Source organism: Electrophorus electricus, chromosome 9 (assembly GCF_013358815.1).
Source record: "Electrophorus electricus isolate fEleEle1 chromosome 9, fEleEle1.pri, whole genome shotgun sequence".
In the NCBI taxonomy this organism is placed as follows: Eukaryota; Metazoa; Chordata; class Actinopteri; order Gymnotiformes; family Gymnotidae; genus Electrophorus; species Electrophorus electricus.
In genome coordinates this window covers 18,166,386-18,184,586 of record NC_049543.1, presented here as the reverse complement: position 1 = coordinate 18,184,586, position 18,201 = coordinate 18,166,386, and the positions used below count along the sequence as shown (strand labels likewise).

At 44.6% G+C, this 18,201-nt stretch overlaps 1 protein-coding gene across 1 annotated transcript in view; it reads left to right on the top strand.

Annotated features, from left to right (window-relative positions):
* Nucleotides 1-18,201, top strand: part of slit1a (slit homolog 1a (Drosophila)) — an 89,828-nt gene that overhangs the window by 12,570 nt on the left and 59,057 nt on the right. The window contains 2 exon segments of the mRNA XM_035529789.1: nucleotides 222-293; nucleotides 1,159-1,230. Of these exon segments, the coding sequence (XP_035385682.1) occupies nucleotides 222-293; nucleotides 1,159-1,230 (144 nt within the window).

The following is an 18,201-nucleotide window of genomic DNA, read 5'->3' as shown; positions in this document are numbered from 1 at the left end:
CCATCTTCCCATTGCCCACTTTTCCTGGCCAGACTCCCTCCGTGGTCTAGCTCCAATGTTCCACCACCTTCCTTGGACCACAAAGCATGCCTTTTGCCCCTTAAACTTTTCTGAACAGCATGTCAGATGGGGGACTTTGGCTGCCTGGGGCAACTTCCACCACTGCTTGCGGCCCACGGCCCTTCAGGCAGTCTGTACAGTGACATCTCTTCTCTTCGTAGGCAGCTGATGGAGAACCAGATCGGAGCCATTGAGAGAGGGGCTTTCGACGACATGAGAGAGCTGGAGAGGGTGTAAGTGCTCTGAGGTTGCCGTCTGCTTTTACTAGGCAGCCGGGAAGCCAACCAAGAATGCACGGGTGCTTGGAGGCCATAAGATTCTGGCTGTTACAGCCGCCCTGCAAATAAGAGGCAAAAAATGTGCAGGCAAGCCATCTGAGCTCGCCGATTTTTTCTGGCCAACCAGGAAACTTAGCAAAAAAACACGCGGCAGGGAAGGTTTATGGTCATTAACAGCGCCCACACACTGGCCAGTCCATTGGCTTTGGGAGCTGTGAATAAAGGCCTACCAGTAACGGGTGGCTGCGGCCACATGGAAAGTGAACGTGTGCGCGCTTGCCGTTCACACCGGCAAGCCACATCACAGGCACACTCCTGTTCAGTGCTCATTGTGCGGTGAGCCACTCAAGCTAGCAAAGAATCCGCTGCTCGAAGTTGCTGGCTTTAATGCGCAGCACGTGAACAGATCCCTCTCAGTGAAGAAGCCAGGCGAGTCCATCATCTTCCCTCCTCTGTAATGCTCCAAAATCACTAGGTCTTCAACTTCCATGTGTGTCTTTGCTGTGCTGTATGGACTTCAAGACTGCAGTCTCATTCAGTAATTTAGTCCCAATCTGTCCCTGATTTCGCTAATTACACTATGTTGTCACTTTGTTTGCACCTACCAGGGCTTTGAGGCATTCAAATAGCTTTAGCACACTCTTCACCACATTTTAGCCAGCTGCCTTTTATATTCCCTAATCCACACAAGCTGTTCTCCATGTGGATCTCCCAGTCGCACTTCAAGAAAAGGTTTTGTTTCTCTGCTTGCTGTTTACACACTCCTTCTTTACTGTAATGACTTCAGATTTTCTCCTTTTTTTCCCACCTCCTTTAACAGACGACTGAACAGGAACCAGCTTCACCAACTCCCAGAGTTGCTTTTCCAGAAGAATGCCGCTTTGTCACGACTGTAAGCTCCTTGTCATTCCCCATATCTCAACTCTATATACTTTAATGTGGTGTTTTGAAATGCTTTTCTTTTGGTTTTCGATACCACTCTTAAACAGCTTTACTCAATGGGACAAAATATTGTGGCACTATTTTGGCAAGTTTGTTAAAGGGGAGATTTGATTTTAATGATCATGTTGGTTTCAGATAGGGTTTGGAGAGGTATGGCTCAGTGGAGTTTTAAGAGGCAAATACAGTGCTGTGGTTTTGCATGCAGACCTGGGTGTGCCAAATCACGTACATGATGGTCTTGGAAGATTATGAATACAGTATTATGCCAACTTAGTTCCTTGAGAAGATTATGAAGTTTGAGTGATATTTTATTCTTCATGGTTATAAATGTTTTCTTTGATGGAAAACATTTGGGGTTTTTGGTGGAGTGGACGGTCAAGCGCCTCCTTGAAAATAAACTTTTTCTGCTCTGGTGGGTTGGACAGACCTTTTTTCTGTACTTTTGGGAGAAAGACTAGTGATCAGAAATAGCACCCCCTTTTGAGCCAGAGAACTGCAATCATGCTAAATTTTTATTTATGTCTGAAAGCCTGTACCATTTCCTCAGATAATTGATATAGTCTATGCCCTTTCTGATGGTCATTTGAGTTAAGGTTTACCTGTAGCCATTAGTGGGAATTTCCATTTTTGGGACATGGAAAAACTATTTCCCTTTCCTGATACCAATCCCTATCCTGACACACACTCAGAACTGGACTCTACAAGGCCAATCTCTCACTTAAGGGCTCTGTTCACATTATTCCAAAGTATGCCGTTCGGTCAGGAACGTTTGGAAACATAGGTGCACCTTATGATCCTTTAGCAGTAGAGACAGCTGTTTGAACAATTTACCAGACAACAGCCTTGACTTACTGACTTTTACCACTGTGGAAAGTGAAAAGTGTCATGAGCAGACTGCATGGTATCATCTATTGTCTCATCGTGTGTCTCATCTTGCTATATTTTCCTTTTCTTCTTCTTTGTTTTGCATAGAAAAAAAATGATTCCATTTGATATTCAAAAGGAGTATCCTCACTTTGCAAGGCTTTGGAGTGTACAGGTTTGATTTTTACATGTGCAACCATGATTATGAAATTCAGGAGACGGTGAGAATTAGGCATGAATGTGCTCTTATGCAGCTAAGTCATATGACATCTGTGATGCAGCCCAACCTCTGCCAAAGAGATGGAGTTCAGTTAAATTACAGAAGCATCTCGTTTGAGTTGGGATATTGGAACGCTATTAAAAGGCTTTCTTATCCCACAGGAAGACCTTCCTTTGCACTTTCTTAGAGCACTCAATGGGGCTTGTTAAGGTGCTTTTTGTTAATGCCCCTAACAAGTAGGCTTAATGTTGTTGCGCTTAGGTAGACTAGGTTAACCCAGATGTTTTCTCTTGCATGGAGCATTAGTTGTCCCCCGCTGCCCCTCCATTCTATCTCATATTGCTGTGGTGTAATTGGCCCAGTTTTATAAGGGAGCCACATTATATCTATCAGGTCTACCAGGCCTTGGTCAAGTCATTAATTATGCAAATGACACAAAAAGGAGCCATCAAATAAGCCGGTGACCTAGGCTAGTTTCTCAGTGATTCCTGAACTTCAATGCTTCAAACGTTGCTATGGTATTTAGAGTACTTCATTTTAGGGGAGTCAGCAAAGCCTATGAGTTCTGATGCATCAGTGTGTTTACAATGTTATGTAATTGAGAGCTCCATTATGATGTAACAATGGAGTCTAGTCAATTCAGACATTCTAGAACTGCAGTAACACTCCTTGGGTTAAAGAGAAATCTTCAACCTATTACAGCATACCTGGTAGCAAGCTTGTTTCATTACAATGGGCTGTCAGAAAACACTGGCTTCTGGAGGTGATCAGGAGTTGTAAAGCTGTTTCAAAGATGAATTGGAAAAAAATACCTCTATCAGTATGCAGTATTGTGATATGACACTAAGGAAGCAAGATGGTTATCTGTCTACATAACTCTATGATGCTGTTGGATGAAGAATGAAATGTCAGCGGTATATAATCACGATATATATATATATATATATATATATATATATATATATATATATATATATATATATTTGGTGGGGTGTCGGGGTGGGCATTAGTAGCGAGAGTATGGGAACCCGGAGAGAGTGAGGACTGACTTGGTGGAACAATAACAAGCAAGAAGGGGTGTCATCCATCAGGGGTAACGACCTGTTGCATACCCCCCCCCCCAACCCCCATCCTAAGAAAGAAAGGCCCATGGTCCCTGTAATCTGCCCCAGCCATGTCTGTAATTAGCGCATTCATACTGTGAGTATAGCAGAGGCGAGGGGCTGGGAGAGTTCGGAGAGGAGGAGTTAAAGCAAGCCTGATGGGTGCCTTCGGGGAATAGCATCTGGTTTGGAGAAAGCTTGTGTGTGTGTGTGTTTAGGTAGCACACAACATCAGCAGATTTATCACTCTGTCTGGCCAGTGAAGGGGTCGAGGCTTCACCCACACAGAGACGTGAAATCGGCAATGGCTTTACCCAAAGCATTAGATGTTCCCCTAGGAATATGGTCACCTATTGCTAAATTCATTGCCACATATGATTCAGACCAGCGGTCTTCCAGTTGCCAGTGGCAAGTGAAGCCCCAAAATTTTTCTTTCTTTTTTTTCTCCTTGTTTCTGTCCTTTTTCTTTAGTTCTGTCTTTCATACTTTTCCAGATTAAGACAATGCAGATTGTAGAAAGGTACATATGTATGCATGTGGGTCTGTGTGTGTGGTGTTTTGTGTTGTGTGTGCCAGTGAGAATTGGGTGGGTGGTAGTGGCATCCCCTGCTTCCATGCTACTGCCTGGCGATAGCAGGTGTCAGATACACAAACACAGAGAGTACACAAAGATTAGCTCTAATTATACCTCCTTTCTCTTGATGCACGGATGTCAAGCCTGTTTAAGGGATTGTTTTTTTCTTCCTGTGAATATGTAGGGGAGAGAAAGGATGTTTTTGATGTGTGGTCACACCTGCAGACTTTTCTCCCTTGCTCAACCCTTACTATACTTTTGAGGCTTCCAAGATGTATCAGTGTTTTCACAAGCTTCATAAATGACCTTGCAGATATCTTTCTGCAAAGGGCCTAGGTCATAGGAACAATATCCATATTGTTTTAGGTCTTTTTTAGGTCTTTTTTGTTTCCAAAAAAAAGTGCCATCCACTTTGTCTCACTCATGCCTTTGCCTTCAAGCCTCATTTCCACCTCATGCTGGATACACACTGCATCTTTCTCATACCCTCTGCCCAACCAGGGCTAAGCACTTTCAGTTAAAAGGTATAATAGCATCAGTCATCTACATGTGACAGTAAGGGGAATTTTCCCAGATTTCTGACTCTATTACACTTACTTTGCAGGGCATCATGTCATGCTGGGTAGTCTTAAGAGAATGTTGATGTTTGTATGCATGGATGTGAATTGTCATCACAATTTACAAAGAATTCATGAGAAGTGACAAATTTTATGGGAAATGAATATGTTTTTAAGTGATAAGGAAAGCTTAACACTGCAAAACTTGACTCGAGCTTCATAACTTTACATAATCATTCATAAGGTTCAGTTCACATCGGCTCACAAAAATCACTTTTAAAAGCTAGCTGTTGTTACAAGCCATAAATGCATTACCTCCTGAGTGATAGTGTTCTGTGACCCTAGTGATGTTGGCTGTCCCAGAATGCTCGCACTCTGTCCCAGCCCCTGGCTCCCTCCTTCCCTGACCTCTGCTGTCCTGCACAGTGGCCCTGGCAGGCTGTTAATAGTGCAGGCTGGCTTCTTTCTTCCTCCTTTTTATTCAGATGAATGCCCAATAAAGGCATGCCAGAGACCGCTTGCACGCTAATGGTGGGCTCCCCTTTGGTGGGCAACTTCAGTGACTTGTGTGTGCATGTGTGTGTGTTTGCAGCTGTTAGTTATAGCTCAGTGCATAATTTTGCATTATAAATGGATAAATGGCTGAGAGTGTTGCAGTCAGTTGGTGATGTATAGGCTGTTCTTCAATAGCAAGCTGAAAGATGAAGACTGGTTTTGGAATAAAAGGGTTAGGGTGTACTATGACTTTGTCGTCATTTTAATAAAGGCAGCCGGAAAAGACCTGTGAAGAAACCATTGGCTTTCAAATGTGTCTTTTCAATGTCGCTACAAATACAAACACACACACACACATACACATACACTTACTCACAAAGGCTCACAAGAACATTAAGATGCTCTGTAGTATACTGTGCTATCATGCTTGACTACAGTAATAGGCAGTAAAAGGTCATTTAAAGTCAGTGTTCCCACTCCTGTTTAGTGGAATGCCAAGCTTTCAGAAGACTGATACTGCTCAGGCAACTAAAGGCTATTAAGAACTCTTTCTCTACACTGTTTTAAGATAATAGTACACTCATCATACACTATTCATTCTTTTACTCTTTTGATATTATTCTAAAGTTGGATTTACAGATTAATGAAGGAAAAGTCATATCCTTTATTGTTTTAAAAGAGCTGGTAAAACCATGCTATGTATGAGAAAACTGCATGTTTGTGGGCTCTTTTCTTCTGGAAAGTGTTGCATAAAGGTCAGTGGCTGAGCCGCCTGTCCACCCATTAGCCTGCAGCCATTGGCCACTTCTCCAGCCCCTTGCCCTGCTCAGGTGATAAAAGTGGATTTTATGAGTTGTCACTACCTTTTATGGGCCGCACGGCGTGTGAATGAAACAGAACTGCCATAAAACCATGCAAAGGGAGCGGAATCCAGAGGGGTAATTTAGAAACTACTCTGAAATATTCAGACTGAGCAGAGGGAGAAGGAAGGGGTGTGAGGGGCATGGTCATGGGATGGGCTGCTGTTGTGGAGGGAGAAGCTTCTGTTTGCATGTACTAGCAGCTCTGTGTTTCTCCCTCATCAATAATGCAAATTAAGATTCAAGCCTGTTAAATATTCACAATAAAGGGCTGAAACATCAAGCCTTTCAATGGAGATGGAGGTGTCTACAAAGTGCCTGCCCTGTCAGGACCTACACAAATGGGATGAACTGGATGCATCTAGAGCCTAGCGAGCTCCGGGATATCTTTAATGAATGGCTTCCCCTTCCTGTCCCGCTCATAACTGCTTTATTTAACATGAGTGTTCTGGGAAATATGCCGGTTACTATGAATTGATAGGGCATGCATGAGTTATCATCTAGAAAGCCTATCAAAAGTAAACAAGCAGAGAAATTTTACAGAGGATTTTACACAGGGGCGAATGGGAGTGAAGGTATCAGGAGTTGGGAATTTGGCTGATTCAGCCACAGCCATATTCGATTGTGAATGATGCATAAGGAGCTCTGTTTTATTGCTCTGTTTCACTGCCCTGTTTCATGGTGAAACACCCTCACTCCACCACCACCGCCCCCTTACCCAGCCTAACTGTTTGCTGGTGGTGGGTCGGAATTTTGAGACTGCAGCCAGGAATAATAACTCCCATAGTGGCTGGCTTGTGTGAAGATGGCAGGGCTAACACTTACGAACCCTACTCTTTTATCCGCCCTTTTGGCTACTTTCTCTGTCTTGGCTGAATGTAAACCCATAGTTTGTGTTACCTCTGCTCTGTCAGAAGGAGGACAATTCTGAACATTTTTCATCCTTCATTTGATTTAACATGAAAAAGAGGCTGCCTGTAATTAGGTACACATTATTTGCCAGCTGATAATGCATCTCGGACTGGGATTACAAGCTTTTTCAGAGATGTGGCGAGACTCCCTCACAGATGGGCCAGACACCTTCCAGTGTCACTCTGAGCAACAAGATTCTAGCTGTTTCTCAGAATGAAGCATTTGTGTAAACAAGGTGCTGAGGAAGCAGTGTCTCCTACTCCTTGTTTTGTCTCTCATTCTTTGGTGTGTGTAAACAAGCAAACTGCAAGAGGCGAACAGAGCCCACACACACCGTGCCACCAGTCGAGCAGGGTAGCATTAGCCTACGCTAACCTGCACTTCTGTCAACAGCAGCCACCTCCCAAGTCTACATTCCCAGGCGACAGGAAATACATAAGTCTACATAAGCAGCAGATACATAAAGACTTGTTTAGTTGGGGAAGAGATGGAAGGGGAGAGAGAGAGAGGGAGAGAAAGAGATACTGAGAGAGTTCAAACAGCGAGTGCAGGGCATGTTGGCTGATGCCATTGTGCCTGTGATCTAGGCTCCATAATTAGGCTCTTAGGACATTTCCTGGGGAAACACATTTAAACTCTTTTCTCTTATTTTACCTCTGGCTCCTTTTTTTTTTTTTGTTGGTGTTGTCTCCAAGCTCATGTTTCTTGTTTGTTGTTCTCAATCACTCTCCCAGTCTTTAAATACCTGAGATTCCTCTTTTGTCCTGCAGGAAGGCTTGGGGCTCTCCCGGAAGCCACAGGCTCCTCTTGATTCCTGCCTATCCTACAGGAGGCCTGTGAGCCCTAATGAACAGCCCTGTAGGTGAGCTCAGCCCTCCCTCCCTGTCACAGGCAGCTGGCTTTTGCCTGTTGAAGCTGTGGAAATGCCTTTTTCCAAGACTGCCCAGCCCTGCTCCTGGGGTTCTACTATTCTGCAAAGTTTAGCATTAAACATGTTTTAAAGTAATTGGTCTTTACCTCCAATGATAGTTGTGCAAAAGCTTAATTCTGGGTGGAGCTGGCTTGTCCAGAACCAAGGAGACACCCTTCCTACTTGTTTGGTCAGTTATTGAGGGAATGTCAAGTTGGAAAGAAAATCCCCACTGTGTCTACCAGCCTCTCTTAAGTGAGCGTTTTCAGTGGTCTACACCTACCATTTGCATTCTTCTAAGCCCCCTTTCTGTGCAAAGACTTTGTGGGAGGTTGGCAGAAAGTGCAGGTGAGCCATACAGCAGGGCTGAGACTGGTTCAGCCTGGTCGAATAACCAAAGCCTTGTTCTGGTCCCAATCAGCTAAGACTGAGATGCCTTTTACTTATTGGGTTGGTTTACATCTTGCTGCCAAGTAAGTGCAGGCATCTATGAAGAATAAGTGTATTTGTTTTAAGAGGACAAGCAAGCTTATGTGCCGCTACAGTTGCATGGGAAAGTTTGAATTTGAAGGTCCTTGTTCTGTTTGAATATCTGTTATATTAAGAAAAACACAGTTGTGGAAGGGTACGGTAATAAACTGTAAGCTCTATTTTCTTATATAAATATCTGTTCAGTGTACTCAAAATGGAGTATGATGTGAGATTTTTTTTTTGTTTGCTACAGTATGTTTAGATGTGAGTGCGGTTAGCAGTCTATCCCCAAGCCTATTGGGTGTTTCTTGGTTAATGTATCTGCCTTGTCCAAATCCATTTTTCCCCCAATTTCAGCTTTGCTCTCCACCCTGACAGAAACAGTGTGATATCAATTCCCTGAGATTTGGCCCCTGAAACCATTGATTGCAAAACAACTCCCTCCGCAAGCTCAGCTGCCTCACATATCAGCTCAAAGCACCGAGACCGACAGCATGTGCGCCACCTGCAGTGATGCAGGGTGTGGTTCTGATCTCATTTTCCTCTCAGCAGGGTGGGGGAGCAGGGAGAGAAGCCATGGGGCAGACTTCAGCGAAGTAGCCTATGGCCCGGGAGGCCAGAGACTCTATGATCTTGCTGACCCCACCCTCGTCCTATTGCCATCGAGTAGAGGGCATGTCTTCAGGGAAGTTGAAGCAATTGATTTCCTCGCCCACTGACTATTCACCCAGACAAGACAGAGAAGATGATGCCATTTAAACTCATGGCATGCGTGCGTTCATGTGCCCTCATCCTTCATGTTATGGCCATATAAGCCTGTCAGAGAGGCTCCCATATGGATCAGAATGTGGAGGCAGCACGCAGCAGCCGTGAGCAGATACAGCCTTTTTCATACTGGCTGCGAGAGGATTCAGAGTAAAGGTTCCTTAGTGGCCTCATGGTCAGAAGGGTATGGGGCTCTGTTCTCACCATGGTAGGGTTGAAAAAGGACAGATAGGGGGGGAAAGAAGAGAAAGCTAGTCGGACATGGAGCGGGGGGGGGGGGGGGGGGGGGGGTCATTTTTAGGGCCTTTGAAATTGGTACATTTTAATCCACCCCCTCGTGAAAGCAGGGGCACCTGGATTTGCACTTCAAACGGTGCAGTCAGTGGGATGCCAGTGTGACACAGAGTCTTTGTGAGGATGAAACAGAAATGACATGATAGGAACTGAGCTCCCCCCCTCCCCGAAAAACTCTTCCTCGCTCTCTCATTCCTTACTGATAGTCATTGAATTAGCAGTCCTAGGTTCTAGGTTGCTGGAACTTCTAATTGGTGCTGAAGGAGGCCTGAAGCTCTGTGGGCTCATGGCTTCTCTCACTTTAATATGGAAATGAAGGGACCCATCGATTCTGGACTGGACTTAAAGATAGCATACCAGTAACTAAACAGTGATTAACTTTACCACATGTTAATTGCTGTAGGTGATGACACATGCTTTTTTTCCCTCGTAGGTCTCTGCTGCAGTGTCTTGTTCCATGGCTGTGATCTGCAGCTTCCTTTAAGTTCTATCATTGCTCTGAAGCAGTGGTTTCCTCTTAGGAGTGTTCAAGTCTAATGCTGTCACTTGGGACCTTGGTTGTTAGGAAAGCAAGATGTTGAGGGGTGGGGTGGAGGGGGGATGGTATTGGGGGACCAGCAAAAGACAGAGTCAGAGTGTCTCTTAAGCCTGGACCTTTGGAAAAGAGGAAAGTTAAATGTTTTGGCAAGGACAGCAGCTGTGGCTCGGACTTCCACAGAGGGGAGAGAGACGCTGTTCGTTTCCCTCCCTGCTTGCTGAGCGTGTCAACAAACCGTAAAGCTTCTGCCTAAACAAACAAGGCTCCGGTCATTCATCAGGGCTGGTTCTGTACTAGGGTCTGAGGCAGGCCTTACTGGCAGAGCCCACAGCAGGATAAGCCTTGGAGTAGGGAAGGAGGCAGGAGAAAGAAATTCAAGGGACACCCTACATCTCCGGGCTGCAGAAAACATCAATGAGACCATTTGCTAGTCCACTTGGCACTTTCTGGTGACTTGTTTCCCTTTTTGTTCTGTAGTAACATTATTACATATGCTTTTTCTGTTTAAATAAATGTAAATATACCAGTTAGCCAAGAGGCTCGTTTTCATCAGGCTGATATTCCCTTTAACTGATGTTGTTAGGCATCCAAAAAGCAATATAAATAAAATATATACAATAGTTAAAACATGCTGCATTTTAAAGGAAACAATACAGATAGAAATTTGTTGGTAGTGTTTTCTTATGTGTTTGGCTTTTATTTCTTATGTAGAAAAGAACTTATAGGGCAGATATCTTGACTCATGCAAAATCTGAATATTAAAAAAAATCTACATATAATAATTTTTTTCTAAGAATGAGGACGAAGATTGTGTCATAGGATTTTGTCTTCTTAAATACCCACACCCAATCCTTTATGCCTAAATGGGCATGCATTTTAATCCCTCCACACCCAGCCCTGAACAGTTCTGAGCTTTCTCCTGATACCTTAATCATTCTTGTTGCATAGGGATTATTTCAAAGATTTAGTCTGGCTTCAAAGGTAAGCTTTTGTTGGACTCTTATGACAACATCATGACACCAGTGTGTCTACTGGATTAAAGGAAGGCTACTAAATGATTGAGGTATAGAAGTGAAAGGAACTACATGAGCTACATAGTGGGGTTATAGGACAAATAAATCTCTCCAGCTGCTGACTGGCATTATCCCCCCCCCCCCCTTTTTTTATTTTTTTTTAACTTTGACCTTTCAGACAAATTGTGGTCTTTGGGTTAAATATTAAGGTCACAGAGATTAAATACATCAAGAATGCCTCAGCTTTGAAGCACAGGATAAAAAGTAATCATTTCATGGCACTGTTACTTCTGGAGAGACACTTCAGCAGTTAGCTTAGATGATTGAATATAAAACAGAAATATGAAAAAAGTGCTAGCACGTTTGCCTCTGCTGAGGCTTTTCCTTGTAAGGAGGTGTGCTTGGACCCCTCCTGCCTAGTCCTGGTTTATCTCACCATCTGGTTACCTATGATGAGTGCTTGCTTTAGTCAAGAAGGGGGGACACACACTGAACAGTTGCAGTCAATAAAGTTGCTTTTAATGTTGCTTTTAAAAAAAGAAAACCTTTGTTTAACTTGACAAAGGCTTTTCACACAAAAACGCTACTAGACATCAGTGTCAGAACAAACTACTTCCTTTATGTCTACCAGCTTATCTCTTCCTGCTGACTTCTCATTTTTTTCTCACCTTCATGTTCGGCTCTTCAGTGCATTTGGCTTTGTCTTCACGGGAATGGCTTTTAACATGGAACTCGGGTTCACTCGGGTGCCTCTTCATTTGTGTTTTACTCAGGAAACTGCAGTTTGATTTCCTCTCCAGTCCCTGAAATGTTTCACTCACCTTTGTCTCCCTCGAATTGTAATCACTTGGCACAAAATGTGTTGATAACATGTTGGTTGCCATGGAAACTATGGACAATACGGTTTGTTTGGCTACCGTCCATGGGGTGCATTGATCTGTCTCTCCTTGGCTCTGCATGGTCAGTTCTTTTGTTTCAAAGCATTTGTGCATTTCTGTATCTCACTCTGTATATCAGTTTTAAAGTTGATCTCTGCGCATCAGGTACAGTAGGATCTAGATATCTCAGGGCATTCTCCGCCGGTCATCTTCCAGAGCTAATTTGAGTGGAATCTCGAGACATTTGACCAGAATACCAATGCAGGACATGTGTTCCTCTTGCCGAGACTGTTATCTCTGTGAAATAAGTTGTCTGGATGTGCAGGCAGCTTGAAGCTTTGGTCCTGACTTTCACCTTGTGGTGCGCTTTAGCTTGGCTCCAAAGCCAAAGAGCAAAACATAATATGCTGATGGTTTTTTCACGCAAAAGGCCTTTCCCAAATGGCCTTAACTGAGTTGCCCATTGAGAAACCACAGTAATAATATCGCAATAAATTAATTTGAAAGAAATATGTGGATTTTAGACTTCAGACTAGCAAGGACATGATGTTGCATAATTAATGAATAACAACCACTAGATACATTCCAATAAGAAAAAGCTCCATTCAAATGTTTGAGCACTTCATTTAGGATCATGCCGTGTCTGTTTTTATTTTATTTGGAATTCCTTTATGTAACCAACAAGCTCCTGTAACCCTCTTGCTGACCACTTCTGGATGTGAACAGATTAATTATTAACTACCTACAACTTGAGTGATTTAAGCAGCATGGTTTTATTTATTTAATTACTTTCAACATTTGCTTGTATAGGAATATGTAATGGAAAGCTAGTCATTAGGCCACTCTTGTTCTTTCTCTCTCGCTTTCTCTCTCTCTCTCTCTTTCTCTCTCTCTCTCAGTTCCTCTACCACCTCTCCTCTGGCAAAGTGAAAAGACTGCCCTTTGCACAAGCAGTGTGCTTTCCCAGGGACTCATTGTTCTTGGTCGCTAAGCGACGGGGTGGCCTTGCTTATGTCGCCAAGGAGATTGGGGGGGCCCTGGGTATTTGGTTTTGGGTCAGGCACGATAAAGATGGCACAATGGGATGGGGCGTGTCCAGAACCTCCTCGCTCGTTTATTAGACCGCTCGGCGTCCGCTCGTCTCTTGCGGGAACCCCGCAGTGAGGCCCAGCGAGGGTCCACCAGTCTGGGTTGGGGGCACTAGTCAGGCCAGCAAACACCTCCCAGGGTAAGTGTGCGCCTGGGGTTGGTTGGTGTAAAACCACCGTGCTTGCCGCGTGCACATCGGAAGGGGCTCCTGGGATGTTCCACTGGGGCCTTTTGAACCACCGCAGGAGAGACGGGCCTCTCTGCATGTGGCACAAAATTCCGATCAGCAGTCGTAAGGCCATGCACGCCTGGCTTGAAGAGTTCCCAAAGTGCAACTCATTGTTACAGTCCTGTTGAGCACGCAGGGAGTGAGAGAGCGCTGGAAAGAAATGACCTCAATGAAGCGGTGCTCTTATTCCATAAACTTCCAGTATGATGGGCATTTTGCGCATACTGCCTTCCCTCTTGCTGGCAAAAGGTGCTTACCTGCCAAACTCACACGCTTCCAGCCTCCCACCCTCTTTCATTTTCTTTCTCTTTCTACCGGTTTTCTCTCTCATTCTTTTACCTGTTTTTTCCCCTCTCTCTCTCTGCCTCATACTCATATGTACTCCTGTGTGCTTTGACTCAATTACTACCTATCTCTCTAGTCATTGTTTAATTTTATCATACACCAAAGAAAACAGACAACACAGTACATTTGCACGATGGGAGTCTCCCACTTTCATAACTGTTTGTGTGCCTGGATTTACTCGCAGTGAATTTCAGATCAATTGTAGCAAGATTGCATTTCAGAGACTTAAGCATCATTGTATTTTGCTTTAAGGCAGCTCATGAGAACAATGTTTCTGTTAGAACAGATTTTTCCTTCATCCGGAAAATAAGTCACAGTTATATCTTAATGTACAAGGGCTCATATCAGACTCCGCTGCTGTTATTCAATCAAGCAGTTGCAACACAATAAATGAAGAAACATGGTCTCAGTCCTCATATTGCCTCTATTTAAGGCATAATTGTGCCCTAATTGTAGATATTATGCTATGCTGCTAGTGAGGAAGTAGGCTATGAATCTCTTCTCACTGATGCACGTTTGCCTCTAGGCTTCATGCATAACTCCTAGCTCCGTCTCCGCTCCGGTTTCCAGACCCTTTGTCACAGCCAACCCCATGTGTGCACAGAGTGATGGAGTGGGTGTCATCGGATGCCATCCGACTAATGCACAGGGGAATTGGTGCCAGGAAACCAGCAATGGAGCCCCCGCCCTCTGGGGGGGAAGAAAACTGTTTACTCACACCAGTTACAACTTTTGTGGCAAACCCAGATGAGGTATGAAATGACTGCTTGTCTTCTTCCTCCCATAAAAAGCCATTAGTTATTTTAAGAATTCTTAATTAAATTTGAGTTCGCAGTTTCATAGGGTGTATGGCGAAGGAATTTGTTTGGCACAGTTGTTTCCAACCTTGCTGGTCAAGATCTAAGGGTTATTCTTCAACCACAAAGCAAGTCCAATTCTCAACACTTTTAAAATTTTAATACAGATAATTTAATGAACACTTTGTTTTTTTTGTATTCACAGTCTTTGAGGTCAGTAATCCTCAGCAATCAGGGAGAATCAACTACCTCAGACAAATTGAAACAAATTCATTCCATTCTGTAAATGAGATTTTTCTCGTCTCCCCTGTTTAAAAGATGAGATTGGATAATATATTCTTAGCAGTTGCTTTATAAAAATTCAAGCAGCTCCATTTCTTTGTTCCTGACTCCACATGGTGTGACAAAGCACGTCATCAATGAGGGGGCAGTGGAATGGAGAGACGGCAATGAGGTTGATCACTGGGGCATGGCAAAATAAACACTAGAGCCTCTGTCACTCAAAAGCTCATCTGCACAGCAGAGCAGCAGAAGCTTCATTTGAATAAATAACTGATGTTTGAAATCAGAGCAGGCCTCAACAGGCCTGGCCAAGCGGCTGCTGTGGGAGTTAGCAGGAGCCTGGCATGGCCAGTTAAGGCATGCAAGTTTGTCCCATGAACTGCAAGTTTGTCCCATGTTTTCATGTTTGTTTCAGCAATTGATTGGGAGGGACATTGATGGCATGAAGGGAGCTGGTCCGAGGATTTGCCCCCGTTCACAATGGTGCGTGTCAAAGTGAGGATTTTGCGCCTGCAAAATGCAGTTTATCCCCTTGAGCCAGACGGCCATGTTTATTCTAAGAGTTAGCTAGTGTATCACCCCTCATTGGGAATGGGATTGGTGATAGCTACAAAGTATCTATCCTTCTATCCTCCCTTCCACAAACATTTGCCTGGATTGATGCTGCCTTTCATTTGGGTTGTCAAAGAGAGGGTGAGGACATGAAGAGTGGACGAGCAATTTTCAACTGCCCATTGTTTACACGATAGTGTGGCCCCTGATCGCTTCCTGAACACTTCAGCCTTGGGAAGCCCAGCTGGCAAACTGCTGCATTTTTAATTACAGGCGGAGGAACCGTCTACTTAAATATTTACAGTTGGGCTCTGTCGCGTGTTTGGAGTAACGAGTCAGTGGAATGCATAGAGAGATGGAGCAAAGAAAGGGAGCTCCCTCTCTCTCTGCATTCCACTAACTTGTTACTCCAAACATGCGACAGAGTATTGCATTACCTTTTGCAGGGTCAGGCACTAGCAGCCTGATCCAAAGATGAGACCCTTGAGACCCAGAGTCTGTCCCTTGCTTCCCCCCAGGCTGGCAAGCTATCAGAGGCCAGGAAGGAGCCAATGTGATATAGAAAGACAGAGACACAGGTAGCAGAAGCCCTGTGGTAAATGCCAGCATACAGCAAGGCCCTGATGGCCTAGATCAGGTATTTCCTCCCTCGGATCCAGTGAGACGCTGGGCCGTGCCATGTCTGGGATTCCGGACTCACTCAAGGAGGTGAAATCATATTATTAAGCTTTATAAAACCTGATTATTCAAAGGTGGTGAATAGAGAGGTCAGGTCCAAAATGAGGAAATTGCATTATTACACAAGAAATGTTAAGACAAGGCTCATGTTTATTGCAATTATTTGGTTGAGTGGCTTTGGGGTTTTGGGGTATGCCAAAGCTGTTTAGGTTTGGGCTAATTTGGAACAGCTGGCAGACAGATGAATGGGGTTGTTACTCATTCTTCTCAGGATGGCAATTGCAAGGCCTCAAGTGCAAATGGATGACATGCCTTCAAACAGATAAGTGGATTTGAACATCCTTTGGTCATCTTTTAAGCACCACTTAAAGCAGCTTGCTTAATATCAGAGGCAAATCTCAAACAACCGCAAGTTTCTTAATTGGCTGTAGCTTTTAATGTCACATAAACACCCATGTCTCTTGGCTGATAGTGGAAATAAACAACTTGTTTATTGTTTCAGGGTAAGAAACTTGGCCACCACCTCCAGACTGTTCTCCCTCATTAAAGAGGAAACAAAATAAAACAAAGTGTGAAACCCAAAGCCTTCCCTTTTTCTGTGGGTGCCTTTTATGACCACAAGTGAAGTTCATGGCCCAGAGATGCTCTTGGATGTTCAGGTAATTGGCGTTAAAACACAAAGTCCCCCAACCTCATTGTCTCTCAGTATATTAGTGCTAAGTCTCAAGGCCAGTGCGAATAACAGCGGCTGGCAGCCAAACATAACCGAGCGGTGCTGCAGATGGAGATGTTGCTGTTTCATTCCCTCTATCAAAGGCTGGCTGAGAAGTTGGATGTGAGGTCAGGGGAGGACTGGAACTGCTTTTCAGAGAGCAAATTAGCATGAACAGAAGAAACAAATGCTCTCAAGGAGTTTTTTTTTACCTTGTGCGCCCTGACATGTTTTGAACTCTCTTGGATTTGTTGCATGTGTTCAATCAAGCACAATCATGATCTCATGTGTAAGTGACTTCATTCCTGTCCCTCCCTCTTTGTGACAGAAGGACAGAAATGACAGGGTGACCCACACTTAGAGTAATAAACATATTCTCAAAGTCTTCTCCACTATTTTTTCCCCTTTTTCTCCTCCCAGTGGCCCCATGCTGCTAGGTAACCCATCAGCTATCTGCCTTTTCATTCCCTTTAGCAAACACTGAACGTCAAACGGGGGGAAAAAGCGAAATCCATGCACAAATATTAGCCCAGAGAAACAAAGGCATTCCTGACTTGCTTGTCAGTCATGTTCCCTGACTCGTCCTTACCACCCCCTCCCTCTCTCATTCTCTGACACTTCTCCTTAAGATCCATTTCCGCCTCTTGTATCCCCCCCCCCCCCCCCGCCCCACGTCTTTGTCTGTTGTTCAATGTGACATGTCTCTGCTTGCCAGCCATTACCATTTTCAGATTACAAAATAATCCTGATGTGGCCAGCAGGTAATTCTTCTGTCGTCGGATTTCCGTCATGTCCCAAAGAGTGTGAACAGCAGTTCCCACCACAGGACATGGGAGGTGTGGCTGCTTAAACAGCCATGGCAAACGGGATGTGGCAGCCTGTGTTCTGATCCTCTCACCTCTTGGCCTCTGGGCTAAATGTCATTCCCATCTGTGTCAGTGACCCCAAGATGGATCGGTCAGCCGAGGCCCTCTGTGAGGTGCCTGAGGAAAGCCAGAAGGTGGATGAGGTCAGCATGCATTTGAAGGCTCAGGGTGGAGGGTGAGGGATGGACGGAAAGGGGCAAAGGAGCGGGAGGCTGAGGAGGTGATGCTGAGATGCCATCCACAGCTAAGTCACAGTGGAGTAACTGTGGTGTGAGGCCTCCTAGGTTTTGCTATTTTCTCTGTAAATACTTCCCAACCACAGGGCAGCATTGAGTGGGGGGAAGTAGGATTACTCGCCGAGCTGTGGGGTTGTAAATGTCATGGCTAGAAAAATAGATATCCCCCAAGGCTCTGGGGCATAGCAGCAAGAGGATGTTCAATTAAGTTGGACTTTATTGTTTGGTGGTCCCCCTTACATGCTTTTTTTAAAGCCAACTCCTAACCTTATGGTCATCTTCCTCCCTAAACCATTCTCTGTCCTCTCCATGTCCTCAAGGTCTGCGGCTGCTCCCTCTAGTTGTCCTCTCCGTCTGGGATTTGCATCACTGCTTCTGGTGGAAGCTGAGGTCAAGTCACCCCTGGCTTGGCAGTGCATGTGAAACCCCTCCCCCGGCCTGGAAGATTTAGTAGCCCTTCCAGGCTTTCAAAGATAGGAGATCAATCTTTGAGGGTGGGGGTGATGCATAGTCATCATAAAGAAAACAAGTCCCAAATGTTGGTGTGAGAGGAAGAAGCCCGTCCTCTCGGGAAAGCGCAAACCTGGTATGTCCACGCAGTTCAAAGCCAAGTTAAATGTGGATGCAGCTGCCTGGACAGCATGGGCTGTTCTTCATTTTACCATCTGCACCACAAACCCA